The 22,734-nt window shown below is 39.6% G+C and overlaps 1 protein-coding gene and 1 long non-coding RNA gene across 3 annotated transcripts in view; one reads left to right on the top strand and one right to left on the bottom strand.

Annotated features, from left to right (window-relative positions):
• Positions 1-6,071: 6,071 nt before the first annotated feature.
• The window catches only part of LOC107075811 (uncharacterized), a 96,307-nt gene continuing 79,644 nt past the window's right edge, over positions 6,072-22,734 (bottom strand). Inside the window, exons 5-6 of the long non-coding RNA XR_001477328.2 lie at positions 7,879-9,330; positions 6,072-6,138 (exon numbers count right to left, since the gene is read on the bottom strand). This is a non-coding gene — a long non-coding RNA (uncharacterized lncRNA). The remainder of the gene's footprint in view (positions 6,139-7,878; positions 9,331-22,734) is intronic.
• lmo2 (LIM domain only 2 (rhombotin-like 1)) lies at positions 13,688-17,537 on the top strand. 2 transcript variants are annotated; one of them, XM_015338433.2, is made up of 4 exons: positions 13,688-13,832; positions 14,145-14,388; positions 16,686-16,901; positions 17,271-17,537. In XM_015338433.2, exons 2-4 carry the CDS (start codon positions 14,348-14,350, stop codon positions 17,488-17,490), a joined length of 477 nt encoding a protein of 158 aa, XP_015193919.1. In that variant the 5' UTR covers positions 13,688-13,832; positions 14,145-14,347; the 3' UTR covers positions 17,491-17,537. The 2 variants fall into 2 exon arrangements, with proteins under 2 accessions (XP_015193919.1, XP_006642544.1); XM_006642481.3 differs by having other exon boundaries at positions 13,688-14,388.

Raw genomic sequence — 22,734 nt, forward strand, 5'->3', positions numbered from 1 at the left:
ATTTCATGTATAAATACGAAATACAAGTAACATATTCTTCTTTCATTATTTCATGCTGATTGAAGGAGGCCAGTGCCATTAACTGATAAACATTTTATATTCCAGTGTATACAGCTTTTTGCCACAGTATTAAATTATACAGGCATTAAAAACGTAACGCTCTTGCATCCAATAGTCATATGCAGCCCGTTTAATGCCTCTCTATATTGCTATAAACGGAAAAATCCTTACGCTTTACCTACTAACAGTGATTAGTCGGCTTTCACGGGATTAAATTTGATACACGCAAGTACATACAGTATGTCCAGTATGGTATGTTTTACGTCATTAATTCTGGAGTTTGTGGTAGCACTACACTGCCAGTTCAGCAAAAATGTTCAAATTGATTTGTAAACGAGTTTGTTATTGCTTTTTACACATACAAACATAACCATTTTCAGACATCGAAATATAATGCGTATTATTACCCAGTATGCATTTTAAAGTCTATTACAAGTTCAGTATCACAGCGTAACAATAAATGTAATAATTTTACAAACTATATATATATATGTACTGTTGTCCAATAAGGATACAGAATTTTGTAGTTGCATTATGAAGACAAATACGATTGTTCAAAGCAATTCACAAGAATTCAATGTCGTGTTTTTTTCTGTACAGGCTGTGATTTAATTTTTATCAGCAGAAATATTTTATCATTGAAGACCACTCCAAACAGACTGAGACAACACCACATAACTATGCTGTAAAATCTCACAGATTTGTCACTAAGTTTATGAAGAGCCATACTTTATGAGTCAGCAGTAAGTGATCTGTTCAAAGAAAAAATAAAAATTTAAATCCCTTTTGAACAGATTTCTATTAACATACATCAAGTAGTTTAACAACATTAAAGAAAGCTAAAAAAGGATGACAAATGAAAGTTAAACACATCTTATTAAAAAAAAAACACTGTACGAGCCAGTCCAGACTGGCACAGATTTTACATTAACACAACAAAGATTAGATTAACTGTTTTTTGTGAGCTCAATTCCTGAAAAATGAGATCAGGTAAGCCTGAGTGAGTGGTGCATAGTTTGGGAGAGATACTTTTATATAAAAAAAGTAGCATGGTAATTGATCAATGACAGACTTGTTCAAAGAATGTATGCAATGCGACGGAGAAACCTCAAGGTGGGATTAAGTCTTGATGCTCTGTGAGGTAAATGTACACATGGTGTTGCTGGCACATCCTGGTGTATACTTATGTGCTAGGAATGAGTATTTCCACACGTGTCATCTTGTGCTGGTGGGTCTTAGTGCACCCAAATAAGTCTATTTTTGGAGCTGAGTGAAGACTGAGACAATGTTGACTTATGTTTGGTTGCGTTCTAATACCACAAATAGGACCGGCTTTGTATCCCAGTGTGCACAATAGAAATGCCCCTAGTCTCACTCTTCAGTTTATTTGTATCCTCTTCTTGCTGTGGGAGATGTGGACTGGGACTTATTCACCCTGAAGAGGCCTGCACACCTTAAATGCAGCAGGTAATTTGAAGAAGGCCATCCGACAAATTATCCTCTAGGAGAGCCAAACCACCATTAGGAGTGACAGTTTGAAAATATACCAGATGATTTCAGGTTGCAATATGGCTATTGCGTGGAACTGTTCTTCAACCACACATTCAATTCCTATTCACTAACGTTTAATAAGGGGGTCTAAAACAATCTAGTTGAAGCCTACCCTCATTTCCCTAATACATCATTGAATTAAAATAGACTACAGTATAAGAAAAAATATCTACATACAGTAGATATAGTGTTTTTAGACCATTGACCATGGGTACTCTCTGGGGTTTGGCACATGTCCAACTTTGAACACTGTCCAAAATAATGGGCAACACTTTAAGGAGGTGACATTGACAATAATATGCGAATTGCTCATTGAGATGAATCTGGTTTTGCTTTACTTGCAGTCTCTATGGTATGGTATCTCTATGGTGCACAACCAAACCTTTATTAATTTATATGTTGATTGTCTGCAAGTGTCTACTGAATTGTATGTGCTTAAATTATGTGAAATCTGTTTATATCATAGATATAATGAATATCAACACTAGTCCATTGCAGGGCCCACACTGACACAAACACACACCAGAGCCAATTTCCCTAGAAGATAATTGTCCTACCAATATATCTCTGGACAGTGGGAGGACCAGAGGAAACCCACACGAACACGAGGAGATTGGACCCAGGGCCCCAGCACTGTGAGACAGCAGTGCTATCCACTGTGCCACCTGGATATCAACAGATGAATGCAATTACAAATCAAGTGTAGGATATCAGAAGAAACAGTGGGCAGCTAGTCTCCTGGTGAGAAAAAAGCAGCAGACTTAAATACACTTTATTATACAGAAAGCAATTTGCCTGATTCATATCACCACACATACCAGTCAAGCTGTAGGCTTCATAAGCATTCAGCCTACATAAAAGTCAGGTCTATATTTCAGCATGTCAGAAAATCCATTTTACAATATGAGATATTAACCTGTTAAATTAATGCATGCAGTTAAGGAGAATGTGGTGAATCTTGTTTAACAACTATCGCATTATTGCCAAGATTTACCTCCACTTAAATGCTGTCTGTGGGTTTTAGAAAAGTGTTCAAGAGCAGTCATGTGGAAATCACCATAGAACTAAAGTAAACACACAAAATAATAGTCTTTGTACAATCATTTTACATATTACATAGTTACATAGTTAACATACAGTTATCTCTACAACCTATTACTTTATTTGCTGTAGCCATATCTTTACTTTTAAAAGTCTTAACTGCAGGGCAGCACTCTTGTCTGGTATATTATTATATACTAATACTGTTATATGACGCAGTTCTTTCACAGGCGCTTGTGGTTGCCTTTCTGTACACAATTCCACAAGGGGGCAGTAGGTCTCTAGGTTTTGAAAGGGGGCCATAAACAGGCTTCAATGAAAACTCTTGATAAACGATTGCTGATATTATAACTGGTATTATAACATACATACTACTAATCATCATTGTCACACTCACTTGGGTTATGACAAGTGTACATATTTTAGAGTAATCATGGCAAACCCAGCAACTACATGAATATTCACCCTTAATAATGCCAGACATTTACGATACGTAAATGATTTGAAAAGATTATATTACTACCTTAATACATTATAAAGAGTACATTTATAATAAAATGAAATTGTTAAACCTGAATGTACAGTACTGTAGCCTCTGTGAAATATATTTCTAGAGGGTAGATGGATTAAATGGCAGGTTTATTGACGAAAGCTTATCAAGATATCTTTGAAACTAAGTAAGCCTGAACCTGACAAATTCTGGCTTCCAAGGTAAAAGGAAAACCAGGTTGCTACTGTATTTGCTGTTTGTGGTGCAGTGGGAAGTACCCTTCCTGTGTCACCTTTGGATGAGATGATTTGACAGCTACTTGGTTATGAAGGATCTCCTGGCATTGTTTGGTGGTAATCCTTGTGTCGTGGCTAGAACTGCTCTGGGCTTCCATAATCTGGCATCCAGAAAGCTCTCTTACTTCATTTGATGAAGCATTTTTTTTGGTTTGGCAGATACAGGAAGCAGTTAACATGGCTCCAACCCTCCTTGATTGCGCTCTTTGATTGAATGGCTGTTTTTATAGAAGGATAATACTGATTACAGTAGGGTCTCAAGGGATAATGAAAGCCCCTTCTGATGAGTGACTAATTTCCGCAACCTGCTGTGTTTCAAACAGACACCAGGACCTCCTTCATCTTTAAATAGGAGTCCTCTCTCAGTTCTGCTTTCTCATGTACATTTTTATCAGGTTCCCAACTCAGCCCTCATTTGCCTTAGGTTGTTATGGCAGAGACACTGTTCCCTGGAAAAATTTGGACAGGAACAGAGGCCAAGCCTCTAAAAATATTCCACAAGCATTCCAGGAAATTGTACAGTACATTCGGAAAACCTTCTACCACACAGAGAATATTCCTGTCTACAAGAGAAATTAACGTATTTTATTGTGATTTTACACTAATGTTTCTGTGGGGGTGTTTATAGTTGATGGCCCTTCCTATCAAGGAAGTTTTAATGTATAAAGTAACAATTCAGTAACAATGCATTCTTTATTGATTGAATTAGGTATGTCATCCCTGTGTAGCACTGTGGCAAAACAGAAACTAACATGTAATCAAACAGCTTCCAAAAGATCCCTCTTAAAAGATTAAAAGATTTATTTTATTAAAGCAAATATTTATATTATATTCATAGCATTAACAATTTATATTTCTAGGTAACCTTTCAGAAAATGCAATTTCAGAACTGTTATTTTTTGACTCAGATAAATAAATGCAATTTTCACTTTCAAAATAGCCTTTTGATTTTGGTGCTCTATACCATATCCTCCCCTCATATTTGTAAAAGAAAACTTTAGTAGCGTGATAGACACTTATCTAATTATGTGGAGAAACTGTTAAAAAAACAACACTGATTCAATTCTGCAGTCATTATTAGTGTCACCTACTAACTAGCTACATTTCCAAAAGCTAAAGTGACAGAATGTGCTCTGTGTAGAAGAACAGATTAAACTTCCTGGCTGTCAGTTCGGGGTTGCTCAGGACTAAACGGATGAAACAAACTTCAGATCTGTTTGAATGCTCTTTCCCAGCCATTGCTGGTTATCTCCATTATTGATGAGTGAAATGGTGCTTTCACACATATATATCAAATTCAAGTGAAAAGTGAAAAGTGAAAAGTGTCTTCTACAGAAGATAAAAATAAAAAATAATTGTTAAATGATTTCACTTTGTGACACGAATTCCCAAATTAGACTGGCTGATGGGCTGTGACAACCACCTGCAGTAAACTATTAAGCAGTAAACAAATCAAGCTACTGTATATCAGCCTTCACAGAATTGTAGCATAAGTACAATATACAGAATGTTCATTACAAGTAATAACTATCTGCTATGTACTCCACCAGAATGCAGCCAATACCTGTTCAATCCATTTTCATGCTCAGAGGCTCATTTACTCCCGAGGAATTTAATTAGACCACATTACCTCACAAGCCTGTCTGCTTTGAGAAAGGAGCCAGTAATTGTTTTAGGTTAGACAGGAAGCACTACCCGGATGGCCGTTGTCTTGGAGTCTGCCCTATCAGAGAGTCAACAACCCATCCAGACCCTGGCTGACTGGGAAAGGGAATGTGGACAATTCACTTGTGATACTAATTCTGTTCTAGTAGGTAACCGCCACAAAAGAAAAAAAAACATCGGTTCAGAAAAGATCTGCTGTATACTGAGGATGGAGAATAACACAACTTGTTTGCAGTGGAACAATCTTCTCACTCTGTTTCCAAAACTAGCAAAACATGAAACCCAAACAATCTGGCAACCTCAAGAAAATGGCAAGCAGTTATTGTTTTGGTGGGGCAGCATATTCTGATGTCACTTTAAGTACTGCCAGCTTAACAAATTTTGAAGTTTGGAAAAATAAAAAGTTTAAGCCCTTTAAATTATGTTATGAATAACCCTATTATTAAAATATAAGATAAAAGGCTTATTTAAATGCATATTTACATTTATCTAACATACAACAACTGGTCTTGGAAGGGATGTCACACATTGCAGTTTTGTTCCTTTGAGATTATAACCAGTCACAGTGTCCTTCCATTGAAACTGTGATGAACCTGGCTTGCTTAAAGGGAAAGCTTGCAGCCATGCACCATGACCTAATTTCTATTCCACTGAACTCATAGGAAAAATAAAAATGAGATCTGAGCTGGCTATTGGTATGCTCTTAGTACATTTGTCTTTTGTTTTCTGACTGCACCATTTCAGCAAAGACCTTTTGCTTTCAGTTCAGGCTATCCCACAAATATCACATAGCCAAAACAGGAAGTCCAGCTCTGATTACACCACTATAAGAAAGTGCCAATCGTTATCTTGCCCCTCATTTACCGTTTGATTTTCTAATTTCTAGTGTTAAAAATCTATGTTATTAAATCAATTGCCCATATGATTCCAAACGTTACAGACTACTGTAAATGTTTACTTACTTTTATTGTCCCAGATGGGAATGCCAGGTAAAGGACATAACACAGTACACAACACATTGAATAGAACAGGAACCTGTTAACAAATAAGAGATACAAGTATGATGAGAAAAATACAAATACACAATCAATTGTCCAAGCAGCTTAATAGCAGGGATAAAGGATAACTTAGTACTGTTGCACTTGAATCTGGGTAGTCTAAATCGATGCCAAGATGGAAGGAGGTCAAATTCACTGTATGAGGGTTTGTCATGACAGTCGGTGATATATTGGCCTTCCACACTATAGGAAGTCTGAAAGCTCTAGCTATTGTGCACCAATAGTTTTGCTGGATACGTTCACAGTCCTGCTCAGTCTGTTTTTATTGCATGTATTAAGGTTCCCAAACCAGGCTACTGTAGTGAATGTTAGGACAGATTCAATAAACGTTATATAGAATAAAGTCATTGTTGTCATACATGCATTAAAAAAGGGGAGTTTTTTTTAGGCAGAGCCCAGCAAATTAGGTAGTGCAGACGCATTAGGTATACTTAGCACACTATGGAAGTGTCACCCAAACATTATGAAATAAATCACTATTTTTAATTTTTTACATAGCTTGTCAACATTATTGTTAGAGCAAAGATACATCACAGCTGACAGGCATTTCTCACAGTTTATATAATAGCTCAGGCAATAATAAAGTAATTTGCTTTCATATAGAAACAATGTGCAGACAAACAGCTCTCATCTTTGCCTCTCATCTTTAGGAGTGAGAACTATGAAAGTATATTTTAAAGACTGACCTCCTGTAACATGTACACCCAACTCCAATAAGTGTTGTAAATTACCACAATGTTCGTGGCCCCTGTTCTAAAGCATCTAGCAAAGCTCTTGAACCAGAAGAAAAAGAATACTAGGCATCATTTGCAATTTGACTTATTTCAGCTGTCTTTTGACATTCCAGCTCTCAACAGTATTCCGCGACTGACGAATAAACTGTTGTATAGGGAATGATATTTTGGACTCACCAACTAAATGCGTGTAGTTTTGAAACCTTTATTTTACGTGCTGTTCTTATAGTTGTGTTTTTGTTGTATTCCGGTTGAGCAACTATAAAGCACAGAAGTTCATTTATTGTGGTTTTTGGTAAAAAAGAAGTACTGTTCAAATGTGGAAAAAAAGTTCAACTTCAGCATTTACCTGTGTGGTGGTATTCTCTTACCACTTATTCCATGACTCCCTGATGGTAGTATAATAACACATACTATTCTATGTACTGTATATGTATGTCAAATATCCCCAGCAGAAATTGCTTCGTAAATGACAGCTGCAGGCTTAGTGAGGAAATGGCAGGGGATGCATGTTAGTGCAGCAACCCAAGGCTTTGCCAGTGGAAAAGAGGCATTGTGAAACAGAATTTCCTTCCTCCACAATCCCTGAGAGCGAGCATTATCAAGTGTTTTCAGAAGTATAATGTTTGCTGGGAAAGTGAATTAGGATGAAACATATCCAAAATAAGCATAAAGGTAGAGAAAGGTGTTTGTTATCGTGAGACATGCAATTGGTAATAAGGCTATAAAGCTAATTAGTGAAGTGTTCTGAGAACATGTGCCAATGCAATGTTAGTTTTAAGACCTGAAAAATAAAATTTCCAGACATATAATTATGAATACAGTTACTAATCCACAGACTGGAATTGTAAACTCCGGTCTGGCTGGAAGTGTTTAATGGAAATGTGCTCATTAGTCACGGGGGCTAATGAACTGATAACGGATTTATGGGAATTCTTTTGTTGGGTGTGGAGAGAACCCTGAGCCCAGCAAAACATCCTCACCTCGAGTGTGACCACTTCACAGACGCAGTGTCGGCCCGGCCATCTGAGGGCAAACGCGTGTGAGAGGACCCATTAATCACGAGGGCAAGACAGGAAGACCGGCTTTACCAGAGAGACTCTGGCTGAGCTGAAAGACTCCATGCGGCTTTCACAAACAGGTGCCGGAGGAGATAAGAGCGAGAGAGACATTAGAACTTTTCACAAAACGATCCTGTCTCCAAACATTTTCCAGCTTTTCCCCTCAACGTGGAGACAAAAGGTCTGCTTATATTTGAAATTATTATCATCACTATCATAAAAAATGACAACGCCAACGGAAATAATATTAACTACTGTTTTTCTTCTGTTGGCATTTTCTCCCTCCTTTGCATCAACTGTTAAGCTTAGCCAGTAGTAAATTTGACATTTATTTGACAGAAATTGTTCCTATCCCTTGAATCAGTGTTGATTATATCAGTCCTGTGGGAATGCAACAAAAACAGAAAGAAAGATACTTCTTGGTTTGCTGCTTCAATAGATCATTTTCTGCTGATACAAGTGGTGATGCAGGTGTGCTGGCAGGGGTCATAAGGTTCTGCTTTACTTACAGGGGATCACTAACACTGTAAATATGTTGGGACAAATGATCAGTGACCTTTCATCCTACTAGCATGTTTTTAAAAAAACCTGATGCAATAAGTTAAACCACATATAACTTTCAGCATAACTATCAATCTCCCATGCCATGAGCACTTTCAAACTTTTAAGAGCCTTTTAAAACATATATGCAAATACCATATACAGTCAACCACAAAAGAGCAGGCTTAAATCAACACAAACTGTCTTGTAAAAGATACATTTGCCATTTTTAGCTTGGACTCCTGTTCTTCTTTTTGACACCTCCACTTAGTCTAGTTTTAACTGAGCCCCCCACTTTATCTATCTGAGAATCTGGCTTTCTGCAATGATGCATTAGAAATGAAATTTAGCACATCCTTTCTACACTGCATGGCTGTGTTTCATGTGCCACACATTTGATGTGAAAACTGAAACAGCTGCACTGATGCAGCTGCAGTCATGCAACAAATTAACATATTCACACAAATACTTGAACTATTTTTTTCAAAACTCAGCTGATATGTAAAAACCTTTTTTTCACAAGCAGTGTTATAAATAGCCTTGTAACGGCTCCTTTGTTAAAATGGATAGGAGAAAGCCGGGATTTGGATGCTGCTCATTCATGGGAACCCCCAGTCAAACTTGTGATGAAGAGCCTTGAGGTTTTGCGGTGTTTTGCCCACCAGTGGCCAGCCTGTCCTATCAGGTTGGGCCATCTGGACAGAGTCGTCCTATCAGAGCTCAGCAGGATGGCGATGCGCAACAGGCAGGAAGTCGGAACAGCAAACAGCAGTGCCCCCTGCTAGTTCGGTCTTCGCTCACTTCCTGTTTATCCTGGTTCATCCAGTCAATTCCCTGGAAAGTGGATAGAAATAATGTCCTGGATCTGTCCTCTGCAGCTGAGCATTTCAGCGTCTCCCTGCTTCTTAATCCTTTCCCACATCTAGGTTAAACTCCAAGTAGCTAGAAGCGGGAAGGCTAAGGAATAACATATATATATATAATCTCATAGTTTCAAAATCCTGTTATAGAACTGATTCAACAATTAGAAAAAAATGTTGGGGTGGGTCCAGTTGTATGTCTGACATGGGCAGGGACTGGAACATTGTTGATATGTACCTGACTCTTACAGTTTGTTTTGAATAATTTTAATGTAACACAACCACAGCTTTTAGTATTTCTGTGGCAATAGAAGAACTAGTAGGGATATTGATATCATGTTCAGAATCCTCTTTACGTATGTCAGTAGGCCACTGTCTCTTTTTGCCTATTAACTGAAGGTGTTACCCTAAAAGGAACATTAATTCCTAGTTCAGAAATACCGAACAACTGAAAAGCATCGCTGACTCGGGTGTTGTAGACGAAATCTGAAATCAAGTCAATATACTTGCTCTCAGTGCCAAAAGAAAGGGGAAGGAAGGACAACAAGTGTTGAATCATTTACTTTGAGTCAGGTACTGTAGTTCTGTTTCCAGGGTGATACAGACAAGCTGTGTCAGCAACAACCGTTGTGGACAGATTTGTTTGGTCAATTCTGCAATAGGCCTTTCGGCTCTCCATTACCATGCAATCTCAGCTGTGTCTTCTAACGGAATTGCTCAATCTGTTTTTAATTCACCCATATTTTTATTCATTTTCTGTTTACATATTATGCATCAGGTCAATTATCGGGATAATTGTAAGGGGGGAAAGCTTGTGGAATATAATTATACAATGATACCTGTTACAGACATATACACAGATTTGTCCTGCTGGAATTGTACACGTTGTTTAAAGTTTGGCTCCAGCATGGAACCGACATGGTAATTGAGATTGTTCGGAAATCATAACTAAAGGCATCTGTAGGTAATAGTAAACTCTTTCATTCCTGTACTGACAGGGTTTATAACTGGTCAATCACAAAAATGGTCAAGAAAATCTCCTTTGTGTTGAAAACGGACACTTCCGTTACTCACTTACTCAAAATTACTCAAAAGTCTTGTTGGCAAGTAACACACAATGCACACGGAAACAACTATAAAAGGGTAGGAACTGCTCGATTAAAAATCTTTTAAAATTGTTAACAAGTCACAGGTGTTCAATGAGTGAGAGCATATACAATAGGTTAAGGCATTTTGAAACAATAGCATTTGCTCTCTAAGTTGAAGTAATTAATGAAGAATATTGTTTTCTCACTCATTTATTATTACTGCCATTTTTATACAGACTCTGTAGAGACTGACAAACACCAGGTCTCCATTTGGGCTAAAACTTGGACACAGAATTGGCATTATTCACATGTACTGAGCCTAAGAAGAAATGTATTACATAACAATGCAAAGAATGAGGGAAATGACAGTGGTCTTTTTTGTGGCAGGTGCTTTGACAGTTTCATTCATTATTCTGATCAACATTTGTCATCTGCAGGGTTGATCACAACTGATCACCAGGGGGTTTGCTGTGGAAGTCACAGGCTAGTAGTGTGTGTGGCCAAGTCTGGAAGCTGTAGGTCTGCCATGCATTCTTTACACCAGGTTGTAGATATTGTTTTGTGGGTTTCTGACCTATTCTCCTCATGGAGCTTGCTCAAGCATGTGTCTGTTTGCTGGCTTCTGAGTCCTAGATACTGCATATCATACCAGCTGGGAAGTCTGGGAAGTCTGGCATTATTGTAACATTCTCGTCACACAACAAAGCTATTGATTACACAAGCAGCATGAGGCCGTGCACGATCCTGCTGGAATGTTATCACTTCAAGATGAGCTTGCAGGAAGAGCAGCAAGAGAAGTCTGGGCAGCTTAGAAATGGCTGAAACCCAGAAGGCAAGTGGCAGTGCTCAGCTTCAGCCCATATGCCAACTTACCAACGGCACAAAGGCATTGTTCTTTTCAATACTGGTTCCTTTCTGTCTTCTTATTTCTTAACTTACTTCATGTCCTTCATGTCCAATAGGTTAGGTTGTCTTATCAGCTCCCTCAACCCCGAGGTTATTATCTAACAGTCATCTGAGTCCGTCACAAGTGATCAGCTAATCACGATGACACCAAAAACATATAAAATATACCCCAAATCTGTACCTCATTTTTATTTAAAAAAACACATGCATCGAGTAATATTTTTCTTTTATAGTTTAGTATTTATAGTCAATCATGTTCATCATATTTTTCGATAATAAAATAAATAGAAACATATACAAGCAAATAAGTTTGAGCAAATACTGTACGCAGACAAACTGTTGTTGATATTACCACCACGCAGACCAGTTCCATAAGCAGAGATTTGTAACTTGCTTTTGTGAGGGACTGATAAAGGAACTCCTGTAAATAATAACTACACTAAATCTCTAGCTCACTGTGACAGATGGAGGAAATGAAATCTCCCTAGCAGAAGAAAAAGGGCAAGTGACCAAAAGTGACACTGACATCCTCCTCTCATTCACTCAGATGTAAATCATAGTAGCACCAGTCTGTGCAAAATGAATTTGAGTGATTGGCACCAGGTCATGTTTTTATGTGCTAGTTAGCCAAATAAAAAAAACCAGCAGTGTAACTCCAAGTGATGTCTTTCCAGCATCCAAATCTTTTAGGGAGCCCTGGTCCCTGCTCAGTATATCTCCTTCACAGAGCTCTGGGAGTTACAGTATCTCAGAGCCCAGTGTCTCTGCAGGCCCCTGGCCTCCTTAGAATCAGGCAGCAGAGCAGCCCTGGCAGCAGATAAGAGGAACGCTTTTAACAGCTGCAGCAGGGTGGGGTTCAGAATAACAAGTGCAGAGGGGGTTAACCCATTGTTCGTGTGCATTCTCCTGAGGGGAGAGTTCAAGCACACGCAGAGCCTCGTCTGCCTGCTTTAGCTAAATTTAGTTGACCATCTGGCCACCCTGTTTGTCCCATGGGTGAGTCTACCCTCAGAGAGCTGACGTTGAAATGCCTAGTTGGATGGATGGGGCCAGGAGAAACAGTGTTTTGTTGTGCAAAACGCTCTCTACAGTATTTTAAATACGGCCTCAACATCCTTTCTGTTAACTAGGGTATTAAACCTTAAAAAATGTTAAATTCACTTGTGCAACCTCCCCTTTACTATCAGAGCTATTACTAAATACTCATGAGGGAATTCTCGCAACGTAAAGGCAGTGAAAACATAGAAAAATATTGTTCCCAATATGTCTTTTCTTTTAAAACTATTAGACAACATAAAAGTTGTGGCCTAATAGTTGTTGAACTCTTCCTGAATCATGACTGGGGTGCAGCTGAGAAGTGATTTTTCTTTTTTTTTTAAATACGCCTTATTGCCTCCATAAGGGGAGAAGCATTTTAAACAATAATTGAATTGAACACCTGATGAAAATACGGGATTCAGATGCAGCCTCGTGTAAAACTGCAATTGCACACAGATTTTTAAGCCACCTCAAACAGCAAAAACACTAGTCCTTGTATTGCAGAATATCACCTTATTAGCTCTGAATATTGGCTCTGAAAGAGCTTAATTTCAGCACCCTCCTTCTGTGCTGTTCCCCATTTGAAAGCCCCCACGGTTATTTTGCAATTCTTTACTTTTAATGGGTTTAATTGCTGCCTTCGTCTACTCAGAACTCAGCGAGTCCCTTCTATGAACTTAACTACTTCTGCTCAGGAAGCACCCAGCAGGTGAACTTCGTTACATCTGAGAATGTACAGATTTTGTTAGAAAGGTTTACTTTTCATTTTCAAGAAGAATAAGGCAATGGAACAAGTGATTTTAAGATTACGAGCATCGCCTTTCCATTTCAATACAAGCCAACCATCCAGTGATAATCGGCTTCTTCAGTGAGAATCTCTGTATCTAGGTATCAGGGGAAAGGAGAATGAAAAATATTTTGTCCCACACTCTCTGACACACACAGACATATATGTGGTTTTTTTTTGTACATTGTGAAATAGACAATTAAAGAGTTTGCAGGTCTTGAGAGACAGAAAAATGTTATAATAAGTAGATGCTTATTATGTAGATGAAATAAGTGCTCGCGAGGAGGGGGTATCACCGTTTAGTGATGCGGTGCCTTTCACGACTTTACCCTCTTGGTAAAATGTCATTTTACGCCCCTTTAAGCCAAACCGTCTAGCTAAAAACAAGCTCTTTCCGCAGTGAAATAAAAAACCCTCACGACTCCGCAGACTCTCAACTGGGCAGCCCCGGGCTGTTTGCATTACGCTTTTTCACATCCCCAAATGAGCTGCCCCTGTCTCTTTAAAACACGTTTCCTTCGATTGTGAAGGAGTCGTGAGCAGGAAAGAGGAAACGAAACCAGAAACCAAGGGGCAGAGCTATGTAAAAATACCTACGGTACAGAGAGCTGCCGTACAAAAGCCGTCCCCGCGACTAACCGCAGATTAAGGGAGACGGTAAGGGATGACAGAGGGAATAAGAAATATTTTTAAGCAGCCATTGATATTCACTGCTATCTTCACTGTTAATGCTGAAGAATACTTGAGCCGTAAGCACAAGGACAACAGTATAGCAAATGGGATGTTATGATCTCCAGGAAATAATAATAATAATAATTACTAATATCGAAAATTGTAAATTATGTTTAAGGATCCCGTCTGCGGTCTTACATGTATGTTTTAATATATAAATTGTAGGAAGGAACTGTACAGCTCAAGTAAACGCGATTTCCACGGTCTTTGCCTTTGGTGCTGTTTTTTTTTTTTTAGAAAATAGAATAAGATGAACAGGTGCAGTTCTTGCCGAAAAATCATATTGTCATAAGAAATATGCGAGAGGAGTCGGAAGTGGGGATATAAAGCATACGTGCCGCCGGATTAAGGAGCAGGAGCCTCTATAAAAGCCGAAGTTCCCGACGCAGTAGTAAAAGGTGTTTGATGCCATCGTCATTGCCCGCAAGGAACATCTTGGAATGTCATCTGCTATTGAAAGGAAAAGCTTGGAGGCGTCAGAGTAAGTGCAATGGTGATGCCTTTGAAACTAATGACTTGCAGTGTTTCTTTTCACGCATGTGCACTTTTTGTTTTTAAGGAAAGAATTTACCCCAAAACAACATCCAAACTATCTGTCACTTTCATACCTGTGACCACCAGGGTTTTAGAGCTTTTTTTTCCCATTAATCCGAAATAATTTAAGACTGAACTTTATATATCTAACAAAGACAGAGGCCATGTTGAGTAAAATCTCTTGTGATCTTAAACATGCAACTCTAGATCTAAAAAGTAATTAGAATTTAGAAGCAATGTCACTTAAGATTAGTTTCACTTGTGGGATTGAGTCAGAGGCAAATAAAGCTTGATGTTTAAGTCTTCTTGGCAGTAATGAAATGACTGTGGCGATAGTTTCTTTTACAGTAGGCCTTGCATTCTGTGAACTGTTTGCTTTCGTAAGCCGAGTTTCAGAACCAGGCGCCAGATGTAATTAAACTATCACATTTTCAACAGGTATATGAATTGTAAATAGCCTTTTAAGAAAGGGGCAATGCAAAACAGCATAATGACGTAGATTAAAATGCACTGACAATTAGTTTGTGTAAAGAAATTACAAGAGCAGTGTTTCGATAATGTATACTAGGTGGTTTAAAAAAAAGACTATTGAGGTTTTCTGTTCTATTTGAGATGTAGATTTTCACTAGCTCTCTTATCACTACTGCGATCCCAGTGTCAGAAGACATTAATGTAATAATCACTACTAGCACTAGCTCATTCTTTAGTTAAGTACTCAGAATAGGATAATGCATATTAAGTGACAATACTCATTCAATCCTTACTAACAAAAGATGTGTAGAACCCATGCCCTTTGAGTTGATAGACAGCAATCTGTAAGTGTGCAAATTCAGGTAGTAAAGTTTGGGTTACTCCACATTTTTATGCATTAATTGTATTTTGTTTTGACTATATGATAACTTTTGATAAGTTTCTTTTAATAGATTCTAGGTAACACACCAATACAGAGATGTGCTGTACTGGGGAAATCTAAACCATGGAAGGCCAAATATATACCTCAGATAAAAAAGAATGTTACTTTTGCACTTTTATTGTATATCGTATACACAATACATTAGGTATATATTAAGTAAATAACTGTAGCTATTCTTTCTATTATTTAAACAAAGAAATGTCATAACCTAATAAATATACAGTACATCCTTGCTGCTTTTAAACAGATGATGCAGGAGCAAAATATATTTTAAGAAAAATGTGTGTGAAATGAGGGTCAATTGTATTCCCCACTCACCTCTTATTTTTACACAAAACCTTGTTTTTCCTTCTCCCTGTGCCCTGTGACAGATATATGGGCATACACTGCGCATATAGTGTTTTTTTATTTCGTGGGAAGCTGCTCCCTCTGTTGGGGAATGATGGTAATGCATAATCTACAGCAAATGTCACCAGAAAGGTCACCAGTGAGAGAGATGTGAGGAAATTATACTATTATAGAGTGCCTAGTAAAAATCAGTGTGAATATGATGAACACATGCTAGCTCCACAAAGGCAGGCAAGGTATTGAAGTCAGGATCATGGCTGCATCATCTGATTGGATCTGTAAAGTTCACAACAATGCCTGTATGCCATCATCTAACCTCAAATCGGCCTGCTTGCCAGACCTCTGGGTGACGACATTTTTTGACATGAAGAAAACTTCACAACATTTCAACATTCTGATACTCATAATGTTTAAAAATGCTTAGTTTCTAAAAGTCACTTCTTCAAGCGCAGTCAAAATTGTTTCAGTGTATATGTAGACTGTATATGTAGTTGCTAGCAGCCAAATCCTAGCAGCCAGCCTAGCGTACCTGATTTTCAGATTTCTGTTTCCAGGATTATTTTACAAAGAGTACTGATTACATGTACAAATTAAAGATTATTTTTTGAAACTATAGCACAATTACAATACCCCTTACACCCGTACTCATTTCAATAGTAGTGTGTTTTAGCGGCTGTGCAGATTCTTTGTCTGAAGATCCACCTTTTTGTCATTATATTTGCACATTTCTTTTGGCTTCTCAGCTAGCTTCCTCTGTTTGACAGCTAATTGAAAAAAAGTGTCCAAACTGGGAAGCAAACACAACCAAAACCTCCAGACGGGGGCACAAGAAACCACCTAGATGAATTGTTACCCAGGTGGTTTCTAAAAGGTTTTTCACCGCAGTGCAGTTGCTGTGTCTGTTTGCCCCCTGTTCTTGGCGATGTGTGTGGCAATCGGTTGCTGGCTCTCTTGCTCACGAACGGACCCTGCTCCCTCCTCAGAGAGCCAGTGGATGAGGTCCTGCAGATGCCCCCCTCCCTCCTGACGTGCGGGGGGTGCCAGCAGAGCATCGGAGACCGCTTCTTCCTGAAGGCCATCGAGCAGTACTGGCACGAGGACTGTCTGAGCTGCGACCTGTGTGGCTGCAGGCTGGGGGAGGTGGGCCGCAGGCTGTACTACAAGCTGGGCCGGAAACTGTGCCGGAGAGATTATCTCAGGTAGGGCTGGGTCTGTGTGTTTCATACGCTTTCCTATACTACTAATGCCACTGGGGACACAGGGGAAATAATGTAGGTGTAAAAATGGGAAGCACAACTTTATACAAAGGACTGATACAAACTGTTCGGCCACACAGTTTAACACAGATTTCCTAGGATCCTTCAAGAAAGAGCGGGAGGTGATCCTTGGGTCAGTGAGATATCCTCTTTTCCCTCCCTCACTTTTTAAAAAGTGTCCTCACATTCTTATTGCGCCCGATTTCTAACCGATGCCGTAAGCTGTCTTGACACCCTGTAGCGAGAGGTTCTCAGTTGTGCGGTCGAGCGGCAAGACCCTTTGCTAACAGGGTGGTGTCCATGTTTCCTCAGGCTGTTTGGCCAAGACGGGCTCTGCGCGTCCTGTGACAAGCGGATCCGGGCCTTCGAGATGACCATGCGCGTGAGGGACAAGGTCTACCACCTCGAATGCTTCAAGTGTGCGGCCTGTCAGAAACACTTCTGCGTGGGCGACCGCTACCTGCTCATCAACTCGGACATTGTGTGTGAACAGGACATCTTCGAGTGGACTAAACTCAACAACATGGTGTAGGAAAGAGTCCTGTCTGTATCTGTCCTAGACAGCCAGCTGTCAGTCACATTCAGAAAACCATAGAAGATTATCTTTGAGTTTTGATGGGTGCCTAAAATAGAATCTTTTTTATATGCTACCCTACGCTCATGGAGCGTAATACCTGCAGTGACGCTTATTAGTCAATGAATCATCAAAGTTGGCATCTAAAACTGCAACTCTGAATTTGGAAACAGACATGTTTTAAAAAAAAATCATAATTCCACACAAAAAAGGTAGAAGGAAAGGTCATTAGATGAACACTGTGTTTTTGCGTAATTTATCGTAGCATTTTATGTTGTATTGACTTTTTTTTATTATGGATATAAAACAGAAGTTTTAGTAAATAGGCTGGATCACTGCAGCATTTTGGTTATTATCTACTCCATCCTGGATGATGACGGAGACCATGATTTTTTTCTTCCTCTTTCTGAAATACTGACTTTTATTTGCTTTATCCTCTTGCTGTGTGAATGTCTGCCGAGGAAGAACAGCGCCCCCTGTGTACTGGAGGGTCAGTGACACAAGGTTCTCTTGGATGAGGAAACAGAGCAGACCTAACTTCCAGGGTTGTCTCTGAGTGTCACAGCTGTTCAGACATTGAATGTTTTGGTTTAAAAAATGTGATTATAGAGACTTGAGATTTTAAGGGATATTCTTTTATTAAAAAACAAAAAGATTCTTGTCAATTGGGACTTTTTTTTAACCCTGTGGAGCACTTATTTTTCTCTAAATAGTTTATTTTTTGTTCTAAACTTACAGATGACTAAGAATATGTGCATTTAGTTCTTGGGGGTCACAGTCATACATCATTTGATTATTATGCTGTTTGAAAACAAAATGCAGGATTTTTAAAGGATATTTTATTCCTGCCTGTTTTCGGGGCATTTTTCGTAGTACGACTAACTTCTATGCATATTATTTTTTGAGCAACATGACCAAACAAACGTTAGCACGTTTTAAACACTGTAGGCTGACTTCCGTGTTCCGTCTTTACAACATATAAATTGCTAGTTGCTGCTTCACTACCACGATCTACCACTTGAGGGCACCAGAGGGCTGCATAACAAGCCGTCTTATTAAAACCCTAACGACGTGCACATCATTCAAAAGAATAAGGGCTACTCAGATCATATTTTTAATGAAATACTATTAGGAAAGAAAAAAAATTGGAGGTAAAATAGCCACATTGGACACTGCTTTTCCTTAGGTTTTCCATGTTTCTTAACAAACATAGGGTTTTGGAAACGCGATAAACAAGAACCATCATAAACTAAGTAAGCGAACCAAGACAAACTCAAACTGTGGCCTGGATATCATATTTAGGGGGTATTGCTTTGGATTTAAACATGTTTGACAGTTATTTTCATGTGTTACTTGTTACACTTGTGTTACTTGAGTCATCTTCCAGACCCTTTAAATATCTGCAGACAATGTCTCCTGTGATTTAAGATTTTTTCTTCTGTGTAATTTTTCTACATGCCCAAGTTCAGTTTTGTATGTCTTATAATGGCACACATCCATGTCTCAATTCAAGCGCACTACAGTCTTGTTTGAAGCATTTTTTAACTTCATGTCATTGACAGATGTATTGGATAAGAGTCGGATACGAAGCTGTCCGTGTTGTATAGCTCAATAAGAATGTAAAATGCTAATTATTAAAATATTAAAAGTAGTGATGAGATGAGGCTGTTCAGTCCATTACCTAATTTGGTACGTAGCAGCTTATTGAAATACTAAAAGAAAATATACAGGTTTAGTAATTGTTTTGGACACATAGGCTATGATACCAAACAAAAGAAAAATAAATCTAGTGTCTATTGCTGTCTGTTACCTTAAAACAACAAGGTCCGGAGAGATAAATGGTTACAGGAAGAAGACTTATGAAAAGGCTACGGAGGGAAAAAAAGACCAAAGGTCAATTGCTACATATGAGTCAAGATGTTAAAATGCACATTTATACAGTAGGCTACTTCCTTAACATATGGATAAGGGAACAGAAACAGGTGACCAGACAGGTTTTGGCAGAATGGTGTTTTGGACACATGGATTGACTTAGTTTTTTTGCATAAATACATCAACCGACAGACTTTGTTGATGCTGCTGTTTCTTTTAGACTAAAAGATGGGCGCCTCTGAAACGTGTACATGTCCACCCTTCCTCAACAAAAGCCCTTCTTGTGTACTTTCTTGTGGGCACTAGCTGTTGTAAATTAGGACCAAGGAAGAGCTCTTTCTAAAATCAGATGGGAGTTACACCAGTCCAATTCAAAACATGCTTACATAGCCAGGGATATGGGTCTGCTATTTTCCAGGCAAAAGTAGTCTCTGAATCATGTTTCCTAGTTGATCCCTTAAATTCCCCAGAACAAATCCCGTTGCAGTCATTGAAATCAACCAGATTGCTCTTTTTTCCAGAGCACATTCTAAGGTGTTAGATTTGCTCTGAAAGGGTATGTGATGTGAAAACGGCACAGCATCACAGTGGTTAGCTTTTCTGCTTTGCAGTGCTGGAGCCCTGGTTTAAATTCTCAACCTGGGGTGTTCTCTGCTTGGAGCTTGTATGCTCCTCGTATTAGCATGGGTTTTCTTCAGAGGCTGGGGTTTCCTCCTGTAGACCAGAGACATGCTGGTGGGCTAACTGGCTTCTGGGAAAGCTGGCCCTGGTGTGAGTGTTTTTGCCCTGTGACGGACTGGCCTCCCGTACAGAGTGTACCCCCTTGTGCCTGTTGCTTGCCGAGATAGACACTAACTCCCCTGTACCCTGAATCTGAGGCAACAGTTAGAAAATGGATGGATGGGTATTTGATGTTTCAGCAAAGGGTCTTGTCTGCAAGACCAGCACATTTGAGAACGGGCAGAATGAACGGCAAGGCTGGAAAGGCAAAAGAGCTTCAAGATGGAGGGCTTTCCCTGTCTCAGCTGGCCGCAGTCCCGCGCTGGTGGGGCTTGATCGGGGAGCACAGGCCACGGCGGCCAGCACTACTCCACCCCGAGCGAGAGGGAGAGCCATCCTCACACTGCTTTAGGACGGAGGAAGCACTTAAACAGCACAGGCAGAAGCAGAGCTTGTTGTTGGGTTTCTGTTGCATGGATTTAATTTGTATTGACAAGGAAGGACCAATTGCTCCTCATCTTCTATCCCACTGCGGCTTTAATGAAAATGAGAAAAAGTGACACAGCCACCCACTTGCACGCCAAGGCACACACGCACACACATACATGTCTTTTAAAGAGTCCAGCAAGATGACAGCAGTCTTTAATGTGGGCTGTTTTATTAACAGATCCGTGCTCTGATGGATTCCTGATTCATCTTCACTTCAACCGCTTTTGAACTCCTGCTAGCGTTCCCTTTGCCCCCCTCCATCTGCCTGCCTCCCCATCACCCCTCTCTGGCACCAGCGGGATTACAACAGCAGGGTGAGACAACGGCATGCTGGGTAGGATAGTGGCAGAGGACTGGCGTCACGGTGACAGGCAAAGCCAGGCACTGTGAAAACCAGGCTCTTACCTGTGAGGAATTCAAGTGATAAAACATCTAGAGAGCAGAAGAAGGACCTGCTTTTACTTAGTAGTACAATTTCCAAGCTATTTAGCTGATATTACTGTTTTTTATGTGGATCACAGTATGTTAAGAGAGGGAACATACGTGTAAATATATATATATATTTCTAAATTAGCTACATATCGTTTTGCTAGTCCAATAATGCAGCCCACATGTTTTTAAACAGCTCTCCCTGCACTACTGCCAGAAGACGTGGGTGGTTTGTGAGAGTGCCTTCCAGTTGGCCTCTTTCTCTCTATGCAGTTGAACAGGACTCATCCTCAGCCTTCCAATAAATTTGACACCAAGTGTCGCTGGGGAAGCAGTGTCTCCAGGCTCCGTGCCGCCAGTGACCCTCTGTGTGACAAGCAGCCACAGCCTCCGACACCAGGAACAAGAGGGGCGCGAATCGGGCCTGACCGAAACCTCTGAGTGATGCGCAGAAACCGTCACGCAGCCCGTCAGGGAGATTCGCATGGACTCGTGTCTTTCTCGTCTTCCATTTTGTTCGCTGAAAATGTTGCATTTGGCAGAGAGATTTTTCAAGTGCTGCCACTGCTTCAGATGAGTTTGTAAGAGTTGTGCAGTTGTTTCACTGTTGTAATGGACTTGTTATGAGCTAACTGTTTTTTTTTTCTTTTTAAAACAGAAAAGGCCTCCTACACTTATTTTTGTCAATAGGCAGAACCTGATCTATAATGATAGATAACGTTGAAAATAATTTCTTAGCCACAATCTCGCTTTTCTTTCCACATGAAACACCCACTCTAGGCTTTTCAAGTGAGGAGGAGTGGGTATAAGCAGTGGGGGAAATAGATAATTGAAAACCAGATTTCAACACAATTCAGCACAGTTTAAAAGATAGAAAACTTTACACACACACTTGAAATTTTTCATTTGTTTTTCAGAACTGCATAGAGTACATCTTTATGATAGTATCCTGACATAATACACCTCTCGAAACAAAACACGAAGTTTTAAATGTGTGGTTTTATTTTACCGGGCTAATTATAGTCTCTTTGGAAATGGGAACAAAAGTTACAGACCTAATAAACTAAAATTGCAATCTTGCAGACATCTTGGATACTGTGGCCAAGACACTTTCATGCAGTCTAAATCTAAAGCCCAGATAACTCTTTATCACCTCTTAGTTTGCCATGGGAATGTTTCCAAAAAACTCCCATCATCCCCTTGGCCTGTCAGCTCTGAACCTGTTCTCTTCGTTGACAACTCTGAAGCAGGCTTTCCACTGAATCCTGTTCGCCAAAGCTTTTCTGAGATCACTCATCTTTATTGGACCATAAGACAAATAATTGTGTCCATGGCTTCCATGCTCTAACGTGTGTGTGAGGTCCATAAAATGTTTAAATCTGTCGTAATCGGCAGTGAGAGGAACAGCGCTAACAGAAACTAACAAGTGGTTTAGCGTTTGGATTGTGAAAGGAGCCCGACCACATTAAAAGGGCTTGTGCCGTTTTTTCAGTATGGAGAAAGGGAAAAAAAAGACATGAAAAAGGCAGAAAAATATGAACTTAACTCATTGCAGCAGCTCCAAGACTGTGTGTAGTTTATGAGATTGACTGGGGTCTGCCAATCTGGAGACAACACCAGAACGACTGGGACTCCACACAAACCACCCTGTGCTGATTCTACACCATGCCTGCACTTGCCAGAGAGAGAGAT

This window comes from Lepisosteus oculatus, chromosome 21 (assembly GCF_040954835.1).
Source record: "Lepisosteus oculatus isolate fLepOcu1 chromosome 21, fLepOcu1.hap2, whole genome shotgun sequence".
In the NCBI taxonomy this organism is placed as follows: Eukaryota; Metazoa; Chordata; class Actinopteri; order Semionotiformes; family Lepisosteidae; genus Lepisosteus; species Lepisosteus oculatus.

Excerpts from the sequence above, each read along its gene's own strand:
- lmo2 (XM_006642481.3), top strand. The coding sequence starts at position 14,348 with ATGTCATCTGCTATTGAAAGGAAAAGCTTGGAGGCGTCAGA. Across the intron at positions 14,389-16,685 it reads AAAAGCTTGGAGGCGTCAGA|AGAGCCAGTGGATGAGGTCC; the intron begins GTAAGTGCAATG and ends CTCCCTCCTCAG. Across the intron at positions 16,902-17,270 it reads TGCCGGAGAGATTATCTCAG|GCTGTTTGGCCAAGACGGGC; the intron begins GTAGGGCTGGGT and ends ATGTTTCCTCAG.